This window comes from Artemia sp. Qi Xiang Cuo, chromosome 10 (assembly GCF_049724085.1).
Source record: "Artemia sp. Qi Xiang Cuo chromosome 10, ASM4972408v1, whole genome shotgun sequence".
Classification (NCBI taxonomy): domain Eukaryota; kingdom Metazoa; phylum Arthropoda; class Branchiopoda; order Anostraca; family Artemiidae; genus Artemia; species Artemia sp. Qi Xiang Cuo.
The window spans coordinates 43,011,870-43,037,382 of record NC_142803.1 but is presented as its reverse complement, the minus strand read 5'-3'; the positions used below and the strand labels follow the sequence as shown (position 1 = coordinate 43,037,382).

At 35.2% G+C, this 25,513-nt stretch overlaps 3 protein-coding genes across 5 annotated transcripts in view; 1 reads left to right on the top strand and 2 right to left on the bottom strand.

Annotated features, from left to right (window-relative positions):
- LOC148947787 (neuralized-like protein 2) overlaps positions 1–2,986 on the bottom strand; it is a 135,428-nt gene extending 132,442 nt beyond the window's left edge. Inside the window, exon 1 of one of the 3 annotated variants that reach the window (XM_089095439.1) lies at positions 2,875–2,986. The gene's annotated coding sequence lies outside the window, so the exon portion shown is untranslated. Of the gene's footprint in view, positions 1–2,295; positions 2,317–2,709; positions 2,825–2,874 lie in introns of those variants that run through there. The other 2 variants (XM_089095438.1, XM_089095440.1) reach the window with 2 other exon arrangements.
- A 3,674-nt stretch (positions 2,987–6,660) lies between these two features.
- Positions 6,661–18,160, top strand: LOC148947786 (protein CFDP2-like). Its single transcript, XM_089096009.1, has 3 exons — positions 6,661–7,098; positions 11,866–12,034; positions 17,673–18,160. Exons 1-3 carry the CDS (start codon positions 6,661–6,663, stop codon positions 18,158–18,160), a joined length of 1,095 nt encoding a protein of 364 aa, XP_088952135.1.
- Positions 18,161–24,128: 5,968 nt separating this feature from the next.
- Positions 24,129–25,513, bottom strand: part of LOC148947785 (nucleolar protein 9) — a 57,696-nt gene continuing 56,311 nt past the window's right edge. Inside the window, exon 9 of the mRNA XM_089096236.1 lies at positions 24,129–24,443. Coding sequence (XP_088952362.1) covers positions 24,177–24,443 — 267 coding nt within the window. The 3' untranslated portion in view covers positions 24,129–24,176. The remainder of the gene's footprint in view (positions 24,444–25,513) is intronic.

Below are 25,513 nucleotides of genomic sequence, written 5' to 3'. Positions count from 1 at the left end.
AACCCTTTTTTTAAGTTTACCATACTCTTTCATTATTTCTGAACAATCAAAATTTTCAAGCCTTGCAAAAACTGGATCAGTGGATTTATTAAGTTGCCTATCATTTCTTAATGTTGGACTGCTAGAGCTATATGACTCCATGTTTATTGGTTTCTTTGAAATCCTGTACAAAACATTCATGTATATCCAGTTTGCACCAGCTATTCTTAGTTTTAATATATAAAAAAAAACTACTTTCTGATAAAGACCTTTGCCTTCTGAAGATTCTAGGCTGTGCATAACAAGATTATTCCTTCAAAGTATAGTTCAGAGCAAAGAGCTGCAAACTTCACTTTTATAATTTTGGATCTAAGCATTTTTATCAACTTTACTACCAAAGTAGACAGATTAGTGAACATCTCTTTTGACCCATTCAGAGACCATTTGGAGAATGTTGATGTTCATTATCATTTGTCATTATCAAAAATATGCCAAGGAACAATACTGTACATTGTCTTTAGTTGACATTGTTACTCCATCACTGATATCTGAACTGAGCACAATGAATGTCAAAACATTATTTGTAACAACACAGGCAGAATAATAAAATAGCCTACTAAAAACTTTTAGCTTACAAATAGAAGAAGCTTTGGCATTTAATATCTTCTAGCTACATAGATTGTAAATTTGTTTGTGTTTCTTGTTTAAAAAAGGTATTACATTTCTATCTTTCTACCAGCAGAAATTGAAGAGAGGAGAAGGCTCAAGAACCTTAGTTATACTGATTATATATTCTTTTGTATTTTGATCTCAGTAGAGAAGCTCTATACTAAAGAGCATTTATTTAAATATACTTTGAGCTTCACATAACAGGCAAGCAAATCAACACCCATGGGGAGGGGTGCTTTTTTGCCCTTGAGACTAGGCTAGTCTAAATGCACCTTTCTACAAGAATAATTACTAGAAAATGTTTTTTGCCCCCCCCAGCAAAAACTGGAGATATCTTCTAGGCTACCCCCTGTGGATTGAATCTGAGTATATCTATGACAAATGAGTACCCTTTTAGAATTTATCAGTAAGAAATTTATAAAGACAGGCATTAATAAACACACCTAAATTTATCATGCTCTAATTGATTTACTTAACAGCTATGGTACCTAATAAATCAAAGCTAATAATATTGAAATCAGCCAAATTTACTTGACTTGAAACTTATTCAGGCAAGCAATTGACACTGTAAAATGAAAATTGCACAAGTTGGGATTCAGCAAAGTTATGAAGCTGAAAACAGCTTTCTTGTACTTCATTTCAGCACAAGATCTGTATTGCAAGGTTGGGCAAATTTTTGGCAGTTCACATTATTGACTTACAAATAAAGTAAACATACTACTTGATGCCTTTTTTTATGCTCTTTCCAAATACAACAATCATTTTTGTTGGAAATGAATTTCACCCCCCCCCCACCTATATATACCAATTCAGGGTATATGTTTGCACATTAGGGGGGTGGGGTAAAAGTTTATTTCTGATGCAAATGAGAAGTAAGTTTAAACTTTACCACCATTCCCCTGATGTGTAAATATATACCCTGAATTGGTATATATAGGGGTGGAGGTGAAGTTCATTTCCAACAAAAATGATTGGTAAATTTTTACCAAATCATATTATTGACTTACAACTAAAGTGAATATACCACTAGATGCCATTTTTTATCCTCTTTATGAATATAATAATCATTTTTGTTGGAAATGAATTTTACCCCCACCCTTATATATACCAATTCAGGGTATATATTTGCACATTAGGGGTGTGGGGGTAAAGTTTATTTCTGATGTAAATGGGGAGGTAAGTTTAAACTTTATGCCCCCCCCTAATGTGCAAATATACACTCAAAAAAATTATTATTATATTCATAAAGAGCATAAAAAAAGACATTGAGTGGTATATTCACTTTAATCATAAGTCAATAATATGATTTGGTTAGAATTTACCAAATGATTATTATATTTGTAAAGAGCAAAAAAAGGCATTGAGTAGTAGCCTATGTTTACTTTATTTGTAAGTCAATAATATGAACTGCCAAAAATTTACCCAAGGTTGGACTAACCATGATGGAAACTTTGGAGAATTGAAGGTCATGAGCTTTCACCTGTCTTAGAAAGTTGTTAAATTAATTTTATGAAGCTTTCAAGAATAAATGTTTGAGTCAAAGCATCCCTTAAGAATTCTAATTTAAATTCCTCTAAATTTACCAATAAGAGGATAAAAATGGTATCAAATAGGGTAAATTTTTACCAAATCATATTATTGACTTACAAATAAAGTAAACATACCACTTGATGCCTTTTTTATGCTCTTTCCAAATATAATAATCATTTTTGTCAGAAATGAATTTTAACCCCACCCCTATTTATACCGATTCAAGGTATATGTTTGCAAATTAGGGGGGTGGGGGTAAATTTTATTTCTGATGTAAATGAAAGGTAAGATTAAACTTTCCCCTCACCCCCCTAATGTGCAAATATATACCATGAATTGGTATATATAGGGGTGGGGGCTAAAATTCATTTTTGACAAAAATGATTATTATGTTTGTAAAGGGCATAAAGAAAGGCAGGTCAATATCTACGAAATCATAAGGGTATCTACGAAATCAATAGGTAAAAATTAACCTCAAATAGCGTGCTCACCCAGTATTTACGTAAGTAACGGAATTGTCTAAATTCATACCTAGTTTAAGCACCTTAAATTGAATTTGCAAGCAAAATGACTATTATATTGAGAATTGTAATAATACAAATTTTTTCATGAGTTCACTTTTTAAATTCTTCCTTCGTGATTAGTGTTGCCGCCCTGGGCTGGAAGAATTTACTAAATCTGAGATAAAAAATTTACTATATCGCATCGCATTTGTTTTTACTAAATGCTTCGAATTTTTTTGCGCGTGTCTTCTTTTTTCTTTTTTCTCTGTCTGTTTCTATTCTCCTTTGTTTTCATTCAAAAAAATCTATTGCTTTCCCTTGTCCCTGGAATTTTATTTATGTCGTTTTAATTAAAACTACAGATGTCGCTGCATAAACTGAGAACATTGATTCGTTGGAGTTACGGGAAGCAGAATATTTATTTTCCCTAAAAAGTGTGGAGCTACTTCTGATTTGTTGAGGATAGGAGTGGGCTTGCGCAGTGCAGAAGCAAACTCCACCTTGAAGAGTCTTTTTTATAACTCCTTCATAAGTCGGTTACTAGACTATTTTAGTTCGATAGGGATCGGTCACGACAGTTGGAAAAGGAGAAACAACAGCCTGCTTTGAATTTTCACCAGTTTGTAATATACTGTTTTGTTTGTTCAAATCATTTCTTGCCGACTTGGCCGAGTCGGACAACAGTTGTCCGTTTGTACTTACAGGAAGTGAATTCAAAAGGGCAACAGTTGTCTCACCACTCTTACAGTATCTTGTTCGGAGAAAAGATTCTACCAGAAATGGATTGCAAGCGACACCCTGTCTAATAAGCCTTGTCGATACTTGACGGCTTTTCTTGCTATCTCCTTACGGGATATTGTTCTGGCACCAAGGAAGCGCTCAAGAACATAGAATACATCAATCATTGTGTTGCTTCGTGCAGCTCCGTAAATTACACAGCAATTTACTATCTGAGTAGACTGCAGTCTGTTACTATTGGTAGGTATTGGTGCCTGACAAACATGAACCTGCCATCAAGACAAAACTTGTTTCCACCTTGAGATTCTTGACACTAACTGCTGTGGTCTGAACCAATCGCATGTCCTCCATTTTCATTTTCTCTACGCACCATTTAATTTGCGTTCATCATCGCAGCAACAGTTTCCGTCTTTAGCCTATTCCGAAGCTTTATCCTCATGTTTAAAAAAACTGAGAACTGCCGTTCTGACTCTATAGACGAATAGGGGAGACTGCAAAGCTGCAACATAAATTCGGCGACATCATCAAACATCTGCTCCTTCTTATTATCTTTCACTAACCGCAAATTCTTCCAGAACATATCAGCTTCAGAAATTTCACTAAGTCTATTTTTCACAAAGTCTGTCCTAGACTCTAATTCTGACCACTGTACACAAGGACGTCTCTTTTTCTCTCTGTTTTCCTATCAATATTCCCCAACCAATTTGGAAATTAAATCATGAGTGGTAATAGTGTCCTAAATGAACTGTTCAAAGTAACGGCAGGATTGATGCACTCGAGGTTCTTGGGCGGTTCTTCTTGCCGTCGAACCTCTTGGCTATCTTCCTGCAGAGCTCTTCACAATATGATCTGAAGTTGTTTTTAATTCAGCAATCTTCATCAGAAAATGAATTTAACAAATGACGCCTAGTGTTTGGCCCGAGGTTCAATTCACTCAGGGGAAGAACTACACTCCGGAGTATTTGATCCTCCAGGGAGAGTTTCAAAACTTCCTCATGTGCAGCCCTTTCTATCACACTGGGCTTCACAAAGCACTTCAATAGCGAGGTAAATGTAGCTCGGGTGCTATTCAGAATACTGTGAACACGAACTGCTCTGCTCTGAAACTCCAAATTGAGCACCTTGATCTTCTTCAGTGTGAAAGACAGAAAATATAAATATGCTTTGCAGAAGGGATCGTTCATGAAACGGTAAATCGGGCTTGCCTTCTCCCGACAAGCCCTATTAGTGTCAGCGTTGTTAGATTGATTACCCAGTAACATAACTAAGGCACTCCACTGTTCTAAAAACCTGTAAACCACTGCCTCAAGAGACAGCCACTGTGTTGCATTGATGGACAGCAGCCTGTGTTTGGAAATATTTGTAAACTCTTGAAACTGTTCATACTCCTTGATTGGTTTTGGACTAAAACCGATATGGTTGACTAGGTCTCTAATAAAATCTTCTACGCTTTCAGGTAAGAGTTTTGAAGCATGAGAAGAGCGTAGTACCAAGGAGTGACTAGAACAGCATAAGGTAAACAGGTGAGGCACCTATTCTTTGAGTATATAATAATTGTTTCCAATACAAATTTTTGGCAATAAGTAAAAACTTATTATTTATGGCCAATAATTTCTTTTTCTTCTTAAAATTGCATGCCTTGCAGCAGCCATGTAAAGGTAGTAGTGCAAACTTGAAAAAAAAATGGTATAGAAAACTCACCAGGTAGTATTATCTAACTTTTCAAGTCATTTTTAAGGGTCAAGCACCCCTTGGAGGTACCTATTCCTGGGTATAATTGCAATAGCAGGTTCTGTATGACTGGAAACTACTTTCATATTGAATAAAACAGACATGTCATGACGAGGGAGGACCTGAAAATAAGCGTATTTTTGTCAATTTGGACCTGGACTACAGGCTATTTTGATTCCATATGTTTGAACCATTTTTCCATGCACATCACAATAACAGACCTAACATGTGTTTTACCTACGTTGGGAGGAAACACCCATTAGAAAGACAAGTCAAAATTTTTTTGGATGACTCAATAGTTTGCGGTTTCTCTCCAACCATCAGAAAAATACACAAAATACTTCATGAGGCAATTTTTCCTACCCCATCAGGACTTACCACACTAGTGGGTGCCGTACATACCTTTTTGTTAAGTTTTTCACCACTTTTGAGCAAAAACTGACCGTGCACCCTCGTGCTTCGAACACGCCTATCACTGTTTTCAAACTGTCCTTAAAAATAAATTACTGACTGCAGAATTAATTCCTCATTAAAAACCGAAATTTGTTGGTTGTATCAACGCTTCAAATTTTCAAAGCTTCACGCGATATACTGATGCTTATGAAGAGGTCGAAGGGACTGAAACTGAAGCAATAGAATAAAAAAAATACCAATTCAGACAGAGAAAAATGTTCAAATTTTCAAGAGAAAGAAATTTGACACAAAAATAATTAAACATTTTTTTCATATTTCTGACAAATTTACCCAAAACTTACTAAATTTCCAAAATATTCAAAAATTTAATAAATTTGACCTCAATTTACCAAATTCACTAACTCGGGTCCGTTTTCACTAAGTTTAGTAAAATTTTACTAAGTGTGGCAACACAGGCTTTGACTATGTTGCAGTCAGGGCTTTCACTCTCGACTCTTGAAATTCGGGGACAGGTCTTGAAAATACGGAGACTTTTCAGGGGAATACACGGAACGGAATTTTCCCTTTCTATGGTGTCAGTGACCAGTCGCCATAATTGTATTAAATTGAGTTGAATTAAGTCACCATAGTTGAAAATAACCTGTAATTATTAAATACTGTTTTTTAAATTGAACTAGGATTCGAATCAATTTTCTAAAATTTAAATTAAGTCAGAGAGGCTATTCTTAAAAAGTGAAATGCCTTTGGTCACCACACATTTCATGAATTCAATTGCGTTTCCTACATATAAAACTAAAAATTCCTTCATTGCCGTTAAGCTACTTGGAAGATTTGAATAAGGGATATTTTCAAACCACGCCTGCAGGAGTAGCCTGTCTATCACTGCAGGCTGTCCCAAGAAAGAATAAAGCGTGAGGGCTGGGCTGTGGGCCTGCAACCCACACCCGTAAGAAGACTATACGCAACAGAAACATCGAAGAAACAAAGCCTTGGATCATATATCGATTCAACGACGACGACTGCCTGTCCCCGGACAAGATTTCTGATTATAACTGTGAAAAATACTCTCAGGTTTGGGCTTCGGAATGTCCGTAAAATGGCCCAAGCATCAAAAACTGAACAAGTAGTAAATGAAATGATTGGATATAATCTAGACTTACTTGCTTTATCGGAAGTGAGATGGACTGATGCAGGATCGAATCAACTACCAAAGTGGCTACAATATTATTTTCAGTGGAACCGATTCACGAAGAGAACAAGGAGTTCCTCTCATCCTGACAAAAGAAGCCAAAAAGGCCATGATCAAATGGTCCCAATATCAGCCACAATCCTCACTGCTAGATTTACTGGATTGCATGCCAAGCTTTCTGTGGTAGTTTGCTATGTCCCGACCAATGAATCAAATGAAGAGGTAAAAGAACAATATTATAAATCCTTACAAGCAGTAACAAACGATATACCTAGGCATGTCATAACAGGCTTCATTGGTGACTTTAATGCAAAGATTGGCAACGACCAGGATTATTGCCTTCAAGTACTGTGGTAAAGCTTTCTAATTTAGTTAATTATTTATTGAGTAAAAATAAATAAGACGCAAATATGAAGTTTTGAAATGCCACTTTTTATTAAGATAAGGAACATATTCTCCCAGGTTCTGTTTAGCGGGAAATTGAGACATTACCACTTCCTAGCAATTACGTGGGAAGGTGTGGCTGATGAAAATGTATAAAAGATGCATTTTATCGGAAGGAAAAATCTTATACTAACTATATGTCGGACTGACCTCTGGTCCGTTGTTTTAGAAATACTTTGGGACTTTGTTTTATCATTGTAAGTGTCTGTATCTTATTATATATTATTGTAGTTTTTGAGACTTGTGGTCTACTTGGGGAAGCCAGTCCCAGTAGAAAGAATACATCTAATTATATTATATGTTTAATGAATAAAAGTATTGTATTTTTGGACAACCTTTCTACGATCTACCTTTAGCCTCTCAAACATACCCAGTCGGTACGCCTCATTAGTTCGGTCATAGCCTAAGGCACGCTACCAAAGTTTAACTACCTTTGGACCAGAGTTTATCTACCATATGAAAGCAGAATAAAGGCATTTACGATTAAACCCACCAATTACCATAGAAAAACACTTCACAACACCTAGTGGCTACTGGAAAAACTAGGTTGAGAAGGCTAGATAAAAAAAATAGTAGACTGAAATAAAAATGGCTTTACCAGAGGAAAGAATTACTTCCTTATCAAAAGTACTTGAAATTGCAAAAATTAAACCGGAATATTCGGGAAATTCAGATATAGACTAGTTTATCGAAAAATTTAAAATTTTCGAAAACCTAACTGAATCGCTTGAAGATAGAGTCCCGGAGCAATGTGTTGCAACCAGACTAAAGGGAAAGGCTCTAAAACATTTTAAGGAAATTACGGAAAAAGGGGCCAAGGACATCAGTACACTAACTGAATCTTTTAAAACAAGATTCATAGAGACAAGCATCTCCGAGAGGCTAAGAACAGAGGTAGTCACATTCGATACCACAAATAGTATCAGGAAATATGCAGACGCAATTTGCAGATAGTTTTGTTTACAATTAGAGAAAGATGGAAATGAAAAGACAGGACAGAAAGTACATCAACACAATTTTATCGAAGAGCTAATAAAAACGGTTTTGAGGCTAATATGATCGAGGAAAACTGAGAATGCACAACAGGATATCATACTTTTCGAAACAGAGTTAGAAATATTTGAGGATATGAAAAAGTATGATAAAATCTTATTAAATACTACAGGAGAATAAAAAAGTAAACAATTTTAAAGGGGACAAAAAAGGGTAAGCTTTGAGAAACCAACTTATGAAGCAAAAGGCGCGACGGAGGCCAAGGGTCGCCGTCTAGGGAGATAGCTGACAGATTCCATGACCTTGAGAGATTAGCGTATAATAACTATAGAAAATATGGGCAACCTCCCCTACCAAAGACAGATAGTTGGGGAACCAGCAAGGACAGATGAAAAATATTTAGAAATAACAAGGAAACAAACAAACAATTTAAGAGAATATTTTAATGCTATTATTGTAGCAAACCAAACCACTATGCAGCAGATTGCTGGCATAGAATACGCAAAGAAGGCCAAACGTACAAGACAAGACACCAATTCAGAATGCAGGGGGAGAGAAATTTAGGAAGACAGGGAACAAATAATACTTGGCAAACGACTAATAATAGTCCTTAATTCAGGCCTAGAAGGCAAGCAGTTAATAATGCCCAGGAATCAAGTCGCTGTGTTGAGGAAAACTGGGATAATTCCATAAGTTTTTTTCCAAAGAGTTAGAATTGAAACGGAGAGAACAGCCTTTAAGGGTCTACAGACCTGTTTCACTACAAGGACGCCTATATAGTTTAGAATTTTGTGATACAAATGCAAATAATAATAATCTACCAATTCTGCGTTCTTTTAAAATTGAGTATTTTCAAAATTTACCATGTTTACTAGATACATGCGCATCTAAATCATTAATTCGAGAGGAAGTCTTTAATAGATTTCCTCCTAGTGTCAAAAATCGATTAAGCAGATGCCAAAATACCCTAACATCAGTGAAAGGGCACAAGCTGACAATTTTCGGAGAATGTCCACTAAAATTTAGTGCAGGGGATAAAGATATAACAGTAAGAGTAATAATATGCAAGCAGCTACAATTTTCTTGTATTCTGGGAGTAAACGCCATCAGAAAGTATGGGATTGTATAGGAATCCATATCCAATAAAATCACAAAAAACCAGGCAAATGAAAATAATAGCCACATGTGCTTAATCACAAATAACGAAAGTGAAGGTTCAAATTATATCCTAAAAATAAGCGGAAAAATCACAATAGAAGGCGGAACGACAGCTCAAGTTCTAGCTACATTAAATAAAAAAGAAGGAAAGGTTGAAACGATGGATGCCGTGATAGGGGGGTACACCATTAAAGAATACCCAATAATTTTCGTGGAAAATCAAGTTATAAAAATTGAAAATGGTATAACGTACTTAAAACTATCAAATCTAAGTAATAATAAAATAAAACTGAACCAGGTAGAACTTGGATCAGTAGAAAAGATTTCAAATTCGGAAATAAAATCTCTAAGCAGTCCAGAATTAAGCGTAAACTTCACTAGGTACGAACATTTATCCTCATTAAAAGCGCAACCACAAGAAGAGTATGGAATGACGAAAATGGATTTTTTGCAACAATTTGATTTAAAACATATACCGGAAACGTAAAAACTAGGGTGGAAAATACTCTTTGGGATTTTAAATGGACTTTTACAAGACACAAAGCAGATTATGGATTAACTCACTTAATCACGCACAAGATATAAACAGAGGGCCCTCCAATAAAAAATTCACCATATAAAACCCATTATCATTTAAAGCCATGAATAGAAGGCCAAATAAAAGAAAGAAAAGACCAGGGACTAATTAAAGAACTTACTAGTTATTGGTGCTTTTTATTAATAATAGTCAGAAAAAAAGATAACACCTGGATATTATGTATAGACTTTAGATCACTAAACGCCGTCACGGTTAAAGACGTGATGAAGCTACCAAGAATTGATTCGATTTTAGATTCGTTAGGGGGTTCAAAATATTACACTAGTTTTGATTTAATAGCAGGATATTGGCAAATCGCTTTAGATGCAGAAACTAAGCATAAGGCTAGAGTAATCTTAGACGATGGGAGGACGTTTACATTTGAACGTATGCCATTTGGCTTATCATTTAGTCCAAATTGTTTTAGTCGCCTAATGAATTTGGTGTTAAAAGATAACGAACCAGGAAGAAAAAAGATACCTTGGCTTATTTAGATGATGGAATTCTGTTTAATGAAAACTTGGAAGACCACTTGGTCGGGTTTAAAAAAATACTGGAAAAGTTTGAAAAACTAGGCTTAAAATTAAAACCAAGAAAGTTAAAATAGTAGTAACAAAATAAGTATTTCTTGGACACCTGATAAATCAGTGTAGGCTATTATTTCACCCAATCCCGAAAAATTTACTGTCATAGAATATTTACAGCTTCCTAAAGATAAAAAAAGATACAGATCAGTTTGCGGGTTGTTAAGCTATTACAGACGATACATTAAAAATTATACCACAATAACAAAACCTTTGACATACCTTTTGAAGAAATCAGGTAAATTCGAATGTCCAGCGGAAGCAAAACAAGCACTAAATGAAATAAAAAGACAATTATTACTGGCAACAATACTAAAACTACCAGATTTTGCACAAGACTTCTGTTTGCAAACAGGTGCTTCGGGGTACGGTATCGGGGCCATATTATTAAACATAAATTCTTAAGGAGTAGAATCGATAGTCCAATATGCGAGCAGGTCACTGACGGAAGCAGAAAAAAATACTCGACAGTTGAAAGGGAGTGTTTAGCAGTTGTAGTATTTGCAGAATATTTTCGACAATTTTTACTTGGAAAAAAATTATTTTACGAGTAGACCAAAAATCATTAGTTTGGCTACATACGATGCAAAATACTTCAGCCCGGCTGACACGGTGGAAACTACGTCTGCAAGCATATTCATATACTCCAATATATATAAAGGGCCGTACAAATATTTTACCAGACTATTTGTCACGAAATCCAGATAAGGAAGAAAATGTGATAACAACCATCCAGAACGAACTGGAAGGGGTAGAAATACTGTCTAATGAAAATATTTCGAAGCATCAAAATAAAGATGATTTTTGTTTAGCAATGAAATCCTTTTTATCAAAACGAACGGAACTGCCAGAACACTTTGAACATTTTTTAAAGGACCTAGATAATTTTGATCTAGACGAAAGTGAAAATCTTCTTGTAAGATATAATAGGCCATCGCAAGAATATAGAGAAAATGACTTAAAAATTATTCCAGTAATCCCAAAATCTCTGGAAGGAGAAGTTTTACAGATGGCACATGCAACAATTGGCTGTCACATGGAAGAAGCAAAAAATATGGGGAGACTGGAGGGAAATTTTAATTTTCGAAAAATGTACTCAAAAGTAAAATCTTTTATGCAAAGCTGCCAAGAGTGCACCAAACAAAATTTGCCACCAAAGACCCCTAGGGCTGAATTAGGTCAATACCCCACCCCTTCATGGGTAGGAAAAATAATGTCAATAGACATTTGGGGATCCGGGGAAGTTTACCAGTTTCCAGGAAAGGAAACAGGTGTGTACTAACCATGGTAGTCTATTTTAATTCATATTTATGCACTTTTCATACTAAAAATATAAATACAGAAACCATTGTGAAGTTTTCGGTTAACCCTTTTGGTCTGGAAAACGAGAATTTGCCCAAAGGTTCAATTTGTGATAATGCGCAATGTCATACAGCAGAGATATTAAAAGGAATTACGGAATATATTGCGGTTAGACGGTGGTTTACCTCGTATTACATGGTAGCAGCTAAAAGGAAGGTTGAACGTAAGCATAGAGAATTCGCTTACATGCTGGGAATATATACAAGAGAGGAAAATGAAAATGGGATGAACTTTTACCATTTGTAGTCTTTGCAATAAATACGGCTTTTTCACGTACCTTAAAAGAAATGCCATTTTTTTTAACATATAAGAGATACCAGAATTTGTTTAGACGAAATACAAAATGACAGAATATATTACAACCTAGACCAATATAAGCAAGAGATGGTGATGCGAATGAAAAAAGCTATGGAACCAGTTTAATACAATTTGGAAGGTAGGAAAACAGAACAAAAAGAAAAATATGACAGAACACGCAAAAATAAAACGATTTACTGTTTAGGAGATTTGGTTTATGTTTACAAAACAAATCTGGAATGAACAAAAACGTTAAACCCAACCTCGGAGAGACGACACAGGATTTTAAAAATTCGACTAAATGGTTTAACATATTTTCTTCGGCAACAAAACAAGAAATTGGCAAAAACTGTGCTCAACAATAGGATGAAAAAGGTATATTTTTCAAAATTGCGGACAAGAGAGCCTATACTTTCAGAAGAAGAAATAGAAGACACGATCTCACCAGTATACATCAGAAAACCATATGAATTTTATGACCTTTTTAACGACCACAAAAGTTGGGAGAAGTGGAAGGAATATTTAGCCCAGTCTTGGCTACAAACGTTCCACAACAAACAAGAGAAAAAGGGGAGAGTGCAATGCTCATCGGATATTAGCGATGGAAGCGACAGAGAGGAGCCTCAAACACAACCTACTGCCTTAAGACATAATAAACCAGAGGTTAAATCCAAAGAGGAAGAAAAATTGGAAGAAACCAAAGAATTATCTGATTTTCATACATTAGACTCGCCTACAGTCTTAACGCAAAAATGGCTGTTAGAACAAACGCCATCTACCAGACGCGAGCTAACATAATGTGACACTGAAAATCCTTCTACAGAAATCGATATAAATAAACCCGGGCCATTGTAAAGAAAACCTTCTTTGAGATAAAAATTATGGGGAACAGCAAAAAAACCAAAGGGGCAGCAAGAAATTCCTTTGTCAGCAGCACAAATTGCTAAAACACTTATGAAAAAGGCCAAACATCAAGAGAAACAAAGATTGAAGATATTTGACGAAGCAACAAAACAGCACTCGGACTCAGAGCCTTGTAAACCATACTATAAAGACCACGGAAAAACTTGCCAATATTATAAAGATAGAAAAGCAAAAATTTGGGATTCAAAACTCGGACCAGGAAACGGAGAAAGGCAAAACAAGCGCAGCCCCCAGCTGATTAATATTTGAATAAAACAATAATAACAAAAAAATAAATATTAAATAAAAATCAAACGAGCATAAAAGCCACTAAAGAAATATCTATATTTTCTTTTTTAATCGGTACATAGATAACATCAAGTTTTCCTTCAAATATATATCGCCAGTAAAAATTATGAACGTCACATTCCAACGCTAAATTATTAGCTCCGATCTGAAGTGACATCATAGGTTCCTGCAAAAAATTTTTTCCGATACGAGATAAGACTTCGCGAGCGGTATAATGTCAAGACTGTCAAAACAAATTAGGCTTCGCTTAAAAAAAGGAAACAAGTAAGACCACGTAACTTTTAAATGGGTGTAGTGAACCGAATTAAATTATACATATTTAGAATCAGCATTAAAAGGCAATTCTTTTGATATGTATATTAAAAAAAAAACGAAGGAGGTTAGTTTACTGAAATAGGGTCATTGGAAGCTAGCAAATTTGGAGTTGAGCTCAACCACTGCTGGCCTCTCGTTGTTAAGTACATGCAATGCATCTACTGACCTTTGACTCTCTGAGGTGACACTTTCAGTCGAATTAAAAAAAAATTGTTTTTGAAGAATTTTAAAATAATTATAATAGGAAAAACAGCAAGAGTTTACATTAAGTCGACTACATGTACAAGCTAGCTTTAATCTTTTTTTAAATAGTAGAATATATAATAAATTAAACACTTACCAATAAGGACGGTATTTATGTAAATAAGAAGCCGCAGATGAAATGAGTCACAATTTAAAAAAAGTTAACACCATCTTAAACAAAGTTTTCTCGGGTATAATTAATTTCACATATTAAATAAATTCACAACCAACCATTAACAGAAATAACAGGGCGAAGACATTACAGGTGAAAAACACCAATGACAGGACAATTGGCATTTAAAAACGAAACTGCTAAACGTCTTGTCATTGGGGGGATCCACCAAGCTAATCAAATATATATCAGAAATAAAAATCAAACTTTGGAGGAGGTTTGAGCTGAATGCTCGGCAGAGTTGTTGAACCATGGGAAATGACATGGTCCAGTACCTCTGCCAATGCACTAAACCCATACACTTGTAGAACAGAGTAATAGTCAAAATATCACAAAAGGGACAAATTACACTCACTGACTGTATAAAACTAAGGCGGAAATTAAACTGAGGAAAAATTCCAGACACGAATAATATATAAAAAAAAAATTATAGGGAAACCGCAAAAAGATAAACCCTATATCTAAACAACTTTTGGCATGACATAGGCACTAACTTTTGGTAAAATACCACATACATCGAGTACATGTCTGCGATGAAAACCACACAATTTTGTGGGAAGCATGATATCGTAAAACTTACATTCTTATAAATAAATGAGAACTAGAAATTTCGGAGCACAACTGATTTAAAAGTGTTAAAGAAAAAATATCTGAAAAACTGCAGTACTTAAAAAAAAAAGAAATATGGAGATAAGGATATATTCCTTGGAAAAGAACCACCTTTTTACTAAAGGGAAGAGCCTATGGGAAGATTGTAGCTACAAATAAAGAGTGCAGATATACATAATATATTGTTGTGTTTCGTGTTCTTAATAAACCTATTAGATTGAACAGAATCACAAGGAAAACTGCTGTTGAACCTACCAGACGCTTTTTATGGTGATCAAGCACCAAATAGATATTACTGAGGTGAGGGCACAACAAGAAGGTAAAAAGTCAGAAAATTCCATCTCAAGCTTTTTCAAACTGATTTGCAAGCTGCAAACTTAGCTATTGTTGAATATAATTTTGAAAAAAAAAGATATATATTCTTTTAGAAAAGGATAAACCTTGCATATGTGAATGACTACTGTTAACCCTAGTATTATGCAAAAAAAAACTTGTCTCAGGTTTTTGACAACCCTTGAGCACACGTAGCGCATGGTGCATAGACGTAGTTTCATTTTTTTTTTGCGCATCGTAGCGCATTGAACTGTAATAATATTTGCAAAAACGTGTTACTAGGAAATTAACAATAAATAACTCCCCGGAAAAAAAGACTTACCTAGATGGAAATAGAAAGAACCACTTACTATAAAGGCTTATTAGCCTATACTTGGGGGTATTTCATAACTACTATCGTGGTTCTGGGATTGTTTATATGGGGTCTTAAATTTTGATATAATATGAAACATCAAACCCTCGGGGGGAAGGATATAAGAAACCCTGTCTGCGCAAAACCATAATCTAACGTTAAAAAAAAACTTATCTCAACCGCAGACAATTCGATTGGCACTATGATTTCATGAATATGAAAGTAAAAGAGAAATCTATGATTGATATTGAAGAGATTTTATTACTGTGTCAGCAATAATACTTGTTACTAATGTAAATAAATTCGCAATTCGAGTGTTTACGGAAAAAAAAAGAGTTATACCACTTTTTAGTGTTGCTTTGCAAAAAATCGACTTTAAAAAAAAAGCTTGATGCTTTAAAGTATTTTTGTTACTTAACATAATTGTGTAAGTTATTACACAATGCTTATATATATATATATATATATATACTATGTTTTTATCAACTTTAAGTTTTAACTAGTGATTTAATGTTTATGTAAATGCTTGACCTCGAGTCAACGTATTAAAAATTTTTATTTGTGAAATAATCAGTTTAGTATAAGTTTGAAAGAATAATCCAGCAAGAAACGTAATGTTTCGATTTAAGCGGGTTATCATTTTTGGAGTAATTAAAAAGTGGAGAAAGTAATTAAAAGTAATTAACTTTTAAATGCATTGATATATACGAAAATTGAGTGTTTCATTCTGCTATATATGTAAAAATGTATGCTTTATATGTATACTAATGTGGATATTTATTTTAGATACAGCATTAGCTATTTTTTTTTCGGAAATCAAATTTTTCGTAGCATCTTTTCGGATCCATTTTTCATTCAATCATATTTTGACACATTTTGGGAAGTAACAAATTTCGAAGACACTTCAAATATATCCTGATACTATCATCGCATACTCAATCAACTGAAATTTTGGAAACTATAGCAGTAAAACAGACTTGACTACAAGTTCGTCAGAAAGTGAAATAAAAACAGAACTTAAATTAAGCCGAGATAGTGTTCTACATAGCGGACTGGCTTATGTTATTAAAATATGTGAGAATACTTTGTGCTGAAAAAAAAAATATATGTGAAAATTCAAAAATCAATAATGTTGTATGTAATTTACCCAAGGCATTTCTAAAACAAAAAATAAACGGTATATCAACCACATAGCACGTATAAATTAAATTCTTAATGGGAATTTAATTTAAACTACAAAAATTCCTAAGAATTTTCTAACATATATCTAATTTTATAAAAACCACTAATATTATGTATAAGCCGCTTGGGGTCAAGTAAAACAGAAGATGCATATGAAGAGGGTAAAAGAGCAATTGTCAGTCCTAGAGACAGAGAAAGAGAAACAAGGATGAATTTCGAATTGAAATCCTTCGACAAAAAAAAGAACATGGCAAATATTGGACCAGAAACAACCCTAAGGAAACCCATTGAGGGTAGATGCACATAATGACCCAAAGATGGCAGCATAATAGTTGAAAACGAAATTAAGTTGTTTTAAAAGTAAAATATTGAGAATTAGGACAATTTTTCTTTTAATGGGGAGTATTGTGGTAAAGCTTTCTAATTTAGTCAATTATTAATTTAGTAAAAATATATAAGACGCAAATATGAAGTTTTGAAATACCACTTTTTATTAAGATAAGGAACATATCCTGCTAAGTTCTGTTTAACAGGAAATTGAGAAATTACCACTTCCTAGCGATTACGTGGGAAGGTGTGGTTGATAAAAATGTATAAAAGATACATTTTATCAGAAGGGAAAATCTTATACTAACTTTATGCCGGACTGACCTCTGGTCCGTTGTTTTAGAAATACTTTGGGACTTTTTCTTATCATTGTAAGTGTCTGTATCTTATTATATATTATTGTAGTTTTTGAGACTTGTGGTCTACTTGGGACAGCCAGTCCCAGTAGACAAAATATATCCGATTATATTATATGTTAAATGAATAAAAGTATTGTATTTTAGACAACCTCTCTACGATCTACTTTTAGCCTCTCGAACATACCCAGTCGGTACGCCTCATTAGTTTGGTCATAGCCTAAGGCACGCTACCAAAGTTTAATTACCTTAGGGCCAGAGTTTATCTCCCCTATAGAGGGAGAATAAAGGCTTCTACAACTACAACCCCCAAATACCATAGAATAACACTTCACAACAGTACTAGGTAACCATGGGGTTGGAGACTGAAATGAGAATAGTGAATTGCTCGTTGATTTTACAGCAGCCGATGATTTAATTGTTGGTGGGAGCTTATTTGTTCATCTTGATATCCACAAATATTCTTGGACCTCCCCTGATGTTTTAATTAAAGATCAAATAGAACATTGTTTGGTTAGCCGGAAGTGGCGCCAAAGCCTCATTGATGTACTATCGTATAGTGGTGCTGATGTAGGATCTGACCATACACTTATGATGGCAAAATTCAAGATCATGTTGAGGAGAAATACAAAGAAAACTTTTCGCCCCGACCCTCTTTTTGACTCAGACAAGCTACTAAACAAAACATTGAAGCAAGACTTTGCGGTAGAACTTTCGAATCAATTTCAAGCTCTCTCTCAACCAGAACAGTTAGATCCAGAACACATGTGGAAGGACACGAAGACTTGTTTTCAATCGGCTGCCTCAAGCATTCTTGGCTACAGAAAGGACCCGAAATATCAGTTGCTTACAGACAAGGCATGGGCCATCATAGAGAAAAAAAATGTATAAAACAAACTCTTCTTCAGAATGAAGTATCAAGCCAAATGATCTTTAAAAGTTCCAGCTATAGAGAAGCAGACAAAGCGATTAAAAAAAGCACAAGAAATGACTTGTACAAAAGGAGTAAATGTTGCATTAAGACGCCAGAAGACCAAAAAAGATGCTTTAGAATCTTACCTAGAGTTAAACAGGGATACGTGTTGTCACCACTGCTCTTTATATTAAATATTGACTATACTCTTCGCAACACAACAACAGATGGTATTGAATTATCATCCGGTGTAACAGTCAGCGATTTAGATTTCCAGACGACATAACATTAGTTCAAGGTTCCAAGCAACGTTTACAGTGCTTCATTCACAGGGTTAGTGTGAAAGCCAGCTAGCTTGGTCTTAAAATAAATGTAGGAAAGACAAAAACCATGGCCACATCCAATTCCCCCAACATATCAAATGTGCTGGCGAGGAAATTGAACAAGTTACTGAGTTTTAGTATTTAGGCAGCATCATAGAGAATACTGGATCTACACAAAAGAAGCAATAACTAGAATAGGTCAAGCTAACGCAGCCTTCAATCGACTGACAAGAATCTGGAAATCCAAGAATTATTCAAATCGCCTGAAGCTGCGCTTAATTAACAGTAACGTTTTACCAGTCCTCCTGTACATTGGCGCCCATAAGCTGAATTTTAGGCGGGGGGGGGGGCTTAGCTGGTCTAATCGGCACTTCCAATGCTGTATAATAGAAATCTCAAAGCAAAAATACAAAATATAAGACAGCATCATCAGCCGGGGGGGGGGATGCAGCTCCCCTCTGCCCCCTCATATGGGCAACCATGCTCCTGTATGCTGCTGAGACTTGGCACTTACACATTCGACAAGAGAAGAAAATTCTTGCTTTTCAGAAAAACTGCCTCCGGAGGATTCTGAATACATTGGTCTGAAAGGGTCTCAAACGATACCATTCGGAGAATCACCAATCAGCCACTAATAACCGACACCATCAGACCCCGTAGATGGAGGTATCTCGGACACGTTTTAAGAATGGAAAACCATCAAATCCCGAAGTCTACACTTGAGTGGCAGCCAATTGGAAGCCGGAAGCGAGGAAAACCGGAAGCGAACAAAACCAAGCCTGTCGCACAAATCCCTTAAAACACAGAAAATAAAAGTGGAATTGAGTTAAACTATTTATAAGCTTTACTTTTTTTTGCTGCTTTTATAACAAAAGGCATTAACATTCATCGGGATGTTTCTCTTTAATATGTGATTGGCTTACATCTCACAGCTAAAATTAATTTCCAATACACTCCATCTTTTCAGTTTTAAAAATATAGTCTTTGTTGCATACACTTAAAAGGTCTAGTTGAAATAGTTCAATGCATACGTCGACCCGTCGTAACGTAAGAACGTACGTCAGACGACAGACGGATCACGAGGAAAATAACGATCTTCACGTGAAAACGCAGCAATGGGAGCCAAGGGTTACTACTATGATAACAGATTGTCTCCTGAATGACATCAGCATTTTCTCTTTTTAACGTTGACATTGACAACTTAGAAGCATATTTGCTAGATCTAAGAAACGAGGAAATGCGGAGCTTTTAACATCTTTGTGATAACTTAGAAGTATTGAAGATCAACACCCATGAAATTATAACAAACCATAACGATAGAATCAGAAAATAAGATCGCAACAAAAGTAGTCTGGTTTGAAAACCTGGAGAAGGAAGTCAACCACTGTGCCCCCCTTTGTCACAGCCATCAAGGCAGACACGAAGGCACACAGCTTGGTCAAATTATTTAAAAGAGGACACGCCAAGAACCGAGTACTTCAGGAACATCTTCATCCTGTGTTGCACTTCTATCTGGAACGGATCTTTCTGGGGATATTATTCCTGCAAATCCCTCAGTTGACTCCTTTAAAAGAAGGTTCAACAGACATTTAAAACCTCGAGGTTTCGGAACGAGGTAAAGGAATAGCGGCACGTCCGATACCTTTAAGTACCACCGCCGTGAATATAGAAAAAACAAAACAAAACATGAACGCTATCCAGAGTGAACTGAGAAGTCGTCTTACTGATGAAACTCTAAAATAGAGCCTAAAGTTTAAGACCAGAACATACAAGCCTGACATACTCAGACCTTCCCATGAGATCACATCCAAAGAGGGCACTTTTCATTTAGCAGTGATTCTCGGCCGTTGTCATATTTTTTTTTTTTTTATAATAAATAAAATCTTTTTAAGTGGAAAATCAAGTTTTTATTCAGTGTACGTGATTTAATAAAGATCTAAATTTATTGTTAAGGCTTAATAATTGAGTAAACATATTTAGCACTCAGAATCATTTAAATTAGTTTTTACGATTTAAGAAAAGGAGAAGGGAATATAATAGGCTAAAACGGAGGAAAAAACGAGAGAAAATTAGAGAGGAACAATAAGAGATAGAGAAGGCTTATATGGTAAGCGGATACCAAGCAATTTCGGTCAGGAATAAAGCAGGAGAATAGACAAGAAAAAGACCAATTACAAATCCTCGATGCCGATACTTGGCCTAGTTTTCTTGAGAGTATAGATGAAATTTCTAGTGGCCTTGATAGTGAAGAATCAAGGGCTGCTCCGCAGTTTCCGATGAAAGAAAAAGATTATGAGTTAGTGAAGGAGGTAACCTCAGATGAAGTTAGGAAAGTAGTTAGGGAGATGAAGGGAGGATCAGGGTCAAGAATAGATGGTATACCACCAGTTTTGTTAAAGAGGTTTCTTGATGTTTTTTTGCTAGTTTTAGGGAGTATTTTTAATAGAATTGTAAGTAGTGGTGTATGGCCTTCCCTATTGAAAGTATCGATTATAGTGACTATATTTAAGAAAGATTGGCCTAGTGAGCATGATAACTATATGTTGATAGCATAAGTACCTGTATTTAGTAAAACTTTAGTAAAGATTTTCGACAATCGGTTGAATGAATGGTTGGAGGGTTATGGGATAATTAAAGCGGAGCTGGGGGGTTTCAGGAAAGGGTATAGTACGTTGGATATAGCATTTGTGTTAAATGCACTGATAGAGAAGTATGGATCAGGTAGAAAAAAGCTGTACTTTGCGTTTCTAGACTTAAGAAAGGCATTCGACAATGTAGATAGAGCTCTCCTTGGAAAGTGTTTAAGAGATGTAGGTCTACCTTTAAGTTTTATTCGTTTATTTGTTGATATGTATTCTGGGACTAAATTTATGGTCAGGGTTGCAGGTTCAGGATTTTCCAGGCTATTTGACCTTAAGAAAGGAGTGAAGCAGGGCAGCGCCGTGTCCCCGAGACTGTTCGTTTTGTTTTTGAATGATATGGTGGAGTTTCTGGAAGAAAAATGGGCTCCAAAGCAGTGTCTTGGAAAAATTAACTTTTCGGTGTTATTATTTGCGGATGGCACTGCATTGGTGGCGAAGTCGGCAAGAGAGCTTCACATGTTACTGGATTTAATTGAGGAATACTTACAAATGAAAAAGTTACAGCTGAACGTTATGAAAACTAAAGTGGTTGTTTTCAGTAAAAGGAATGGAAAAATAGATAATATATTTGTATTTGGAGGACAACAATTAGAAGTAGTTGAAAAAATAAAGTATCTTGGTTATATCTTCCAAAGTAATGGTGGATGGAGTTCTCATATTAAAGAAGTGTTAAATAGAGGAAGAGCTGCAACATTTTCACTTTTCAGGAATAAAATTAGTGGAATAAAGAATTTGTCTTTGCAGAAGAGGTTTTTTTTTATCTAAGATTATGCCGATTCTCCATTACAGGGCAGAGATCTGGGGACATGAGAACGCTGCACAGTTAGGAAGCGTTCAGCTAGGTTATTTTGAGAGATTGTACGGGTTGCATAGTGACCCATTCCCAGTTTCTTAAAGGAAACCTTGGACTTTGGTCTCTTAAAAGTTATAGGACAGTCCAAATGATAAAATTTTGGCTAAGGGTTGTACAGTTACCCAGTGATAGGTTACTGAAGGCTGCATATGATGAGTTACTTCAGCTACATAGGAAAAGATCTTGGCCTTTAAAGATAAAGAGGTATTGGATATGACGTGCTTTCCTTTCTCCTGGAATAATGGCTTTGGACCAAATAGTCAATAACCATAGTCGGACAAAGAAATTAAGCGGGTGCTGGAGGACCAGACGATACAGAAATGAAGCAAGGAGATTAATAATTCGGAAAATCTAAGTTATTATAAAGAGGTTAAGATAATTTAAGGTCAGGAATTTTACTTTAAGTTAAATTTACCGTCTAGATGCCTTACATATTGGATGCAGCTACGATCTAATCGCCTTCCGATTCGTTCAAGATTGACAGTTTTTGAGAGGAGTAAAAGTGTCCCGGACGGCAGGTTTGCTTGCCCTCTTTGCCAAGAAGATTAGGAGAATTTGGAGCATTGTCTGAGTCGTTGTCGAGGTCTTTTGGGGGTAAAGAAAAATTTATTTGGGAATGATGAAGTGCTGCTTCCTGATGCCTTGAAAAGTACGTCGTCACAATTTATTTGTCTAGTGGGAAGATATCTTGACGAGTTTTTTGGAAAAAGAAGAGAATAGTGTATCTTTTATATTTATTTTTTTCTTTATTGTTGTGTCAAGTGCTGTAATTTGTTAATCTTGTATGTTATTTATGTACATGGCCACATTTTGGCTTGAAATACACGTTATCTTATCTCATTGTATTTCCCATGTTTGGCTCTTTGGTGAATAGGTTCTAAATGCTTCCCTAGGTAATATTTTTTGGATATGGGTATATGAAACGGTAGCTTTGGATTTGATAACCGAATTAATCTTGAAAATAACAGTTTCCTCGTGGAAATAAAGAGCGAAGTTGAGAATTAAAATAAACAAAATTATTGCTTCGCAAATCACGCGATATATCCACAAAACTAGACATGTCATATTTCCCAATTGACTACTAAATCAATATTCTGTCTTTTTTTTGTGCTTGGCTTTTCAGGAAAGTGCTAGTTTTCTATAATTCTTCAAACATAGGGAAATATCATCATTTGGTCTATTAGCACCAGTTTTATCGATATATGTTAGATAGGCAGCGAAGCAATATATATATATATATATATATATATATATATATATATATATAATCCCTACTATCATGCAATTTTAGAAAGGATGGTTTAAGGCTAGAGAAAAAGAATGTGATTTTAGTTTATACTTGGACAGCTTAAAATTATGTATCAATCAGAAACAAACTTGCATTCTTACCACAGCTTAAAATTATGTATCAATCAGAAACAAATTTTCATTCTTACAGACTTTCTATGCAATAAGCCAGGTTTACAAATGTCAAAATTTGTTAAGTGCGAGCCCACAAGTAAAAATAACTGAGGCACTTCATATGGCCTTTGGTTAAATATTAACTTATGTTATTTCTGGGGCCAGCACCCTACATTGAGAATCACGGCTCTAACCCATACTGAATTTTATGCCATTTTTTGAAAGGTTTTCTACTGATCTACTAATACAAGTTTGTTTTTCTTTCCGGAATGACCTTTAACATTACACTCCGGATTCAAAAGTAGTCACAAGGAGAGGTAAAGGTTTATAAGAGGAGGGGGGGGGCTGTTCAACGACATGAAGGTTTTTCCCTAGATACGACCTTGTTTTTCAAAGATACATAATTTCTAAATCAAAATGATCTCGATTTCCCTCTTTTGACCGCAAAGCACTGACAGATAAAGATTTTGGTTCCAAGTGACAGTGGCGGATCCAGAGGGGCTCCCCCCCTAACATAGTCTAAAGTAGTGTAATTTACTTAATTAATGCAAGTTTGCGTTAAATAAACTTGCTCCTAACTCAAGTTTATCGGATTAACCTCTTTTGCACCCCCCCCCCCTAAAAAAATCCTGGATTCGCCCCTGCGAAGTAAGGCTTGTTTTATTTGTCATTGTTTTCAAAGAACAATAAAAATCACACGATACACTTTGAAAGACGCAAGTAAGGTACAATGCGAAACAAGGGTATATTTATTTTATAGAAACACAACTAGACATTAGGGCACACTCAAAAATTCTTTGAATAGCTTCCTTTTCTTTGTTTCTTGTCCCTGGAACGCTTCCCAGTCTGATTTCCGTTTCCTTAAGAGGCTCAACCCATGTTTTGCAAAAACAATTGACCCCCATTGGTTGCCAGAAACAGATGCCTCCTTGGCCAGTAATTCTTGACCAATAAAAGCTTTTGTTTTGATGTCTGATACTGCCCACAATGAATCAAAGGCTCGAGAACCATTTCTATATGACGCCAGTCCTGCAAATTCGCCCTTAAAAAAAAAAAAAAAAAAAAAAATAAATTTGAAAAGATCAATTTAAATAGACTTTCTTACTGAATATAAAGGGTTTTGAGTCAATAGAACATGTAGTTTCCTTCATTTTAGAAATAACACTTAGGTGACCTTGAACTTCCATGCACATACAGCTAAAAAAGGGCATCTTGACAAACGGGGGTTTAATTTTACGGTCTTCTAGTCTCTAGTTGCCATTGATAATACTGATATGTCATATTAGCATTAAAGACTCGTTCATAATAAGATTTCGAGACTTAACTAGCACTAATTTGAGCCAATCAGAATTTTCAGCCAATCAAAAACTTCTAGAAAAAATCTAACTGGGTCAAATTAGCACTGACTAAATCACGGTGTTTGTTAAATCTCATTGTGAATAAGCCACAACGAATCCTTGGTTTTTCCAATTTTATGGATGGATATGTAAAGTAATTACACTCCTTGCAAAAATATGATATGAAAAAAAGAAGCTAAAATAAAACCCATAAAAATCAAATGAGCCAGTTGCATTTATACCATCTACAAAGTTTCACTAAAAAAAAAAAAAAAAAAAAAAAAAAAAAAAAAATGGAGTTGATTGTAGTTGGGCAAAGTTTGTACGAAGTCAATATAATGCTGTTCGTCCGCAGGGTTCCGGCGAACCTACAATTGATTCAGGATCAGATACAGTAAATATTCAACGACTTGACTATTCCAACAGCTTCGAAGATAAATACCATTAAACGGTACTAAACCATAAAAAAAAGTCTCTTTATTACCAAACTTATACCGAGCCTCCTACCCAAACACGGTGAAAAAAAAATATAGGAAAAACCGAGTGTAAATCCAAATTCTACCGGGAGACCCAGCTAAAGGTAATACCACTCAATAAAAACTGATTTTACTTTTCTATATGTGGCTTGTCAAAAATAAGAAAAAAAACCCTTCCTTAGTTTGGTAAGGGCAGCTTTGCGAAACATGTTTATTTACCAGCCATTTACAGTCTTGCTAGCAGACACACTAATCATAGGCAGCGCGAAAGCACTGCCTAAGTAAAGAACGATGTGGGC

Bases quoted from the DNA above. Each gene is read 5' to 3' on its own strand.
- LOC148947786 (XM_089096009.1), top strand. From the start codon at position 6,661: ATGGCCCAAGCATCAAAAACTGAACAAGTAGTAAATGAAATGATTGGA. The intron at 7,099-11,865 runs GTACTGTGGTAA...ACCATTGTGAAG, and splicing joins ACCAGGATTATTGCCTTCAA to TTTTCGGTTAACCCTTTTGG. The intron at 12,035-17,672 runs GTAAGCATAGAG...TTGATTTTACAG, and splicing joins AGCTAAAAGGAAGGTTGAAC to CAGCCGATGATTTAATTGTT.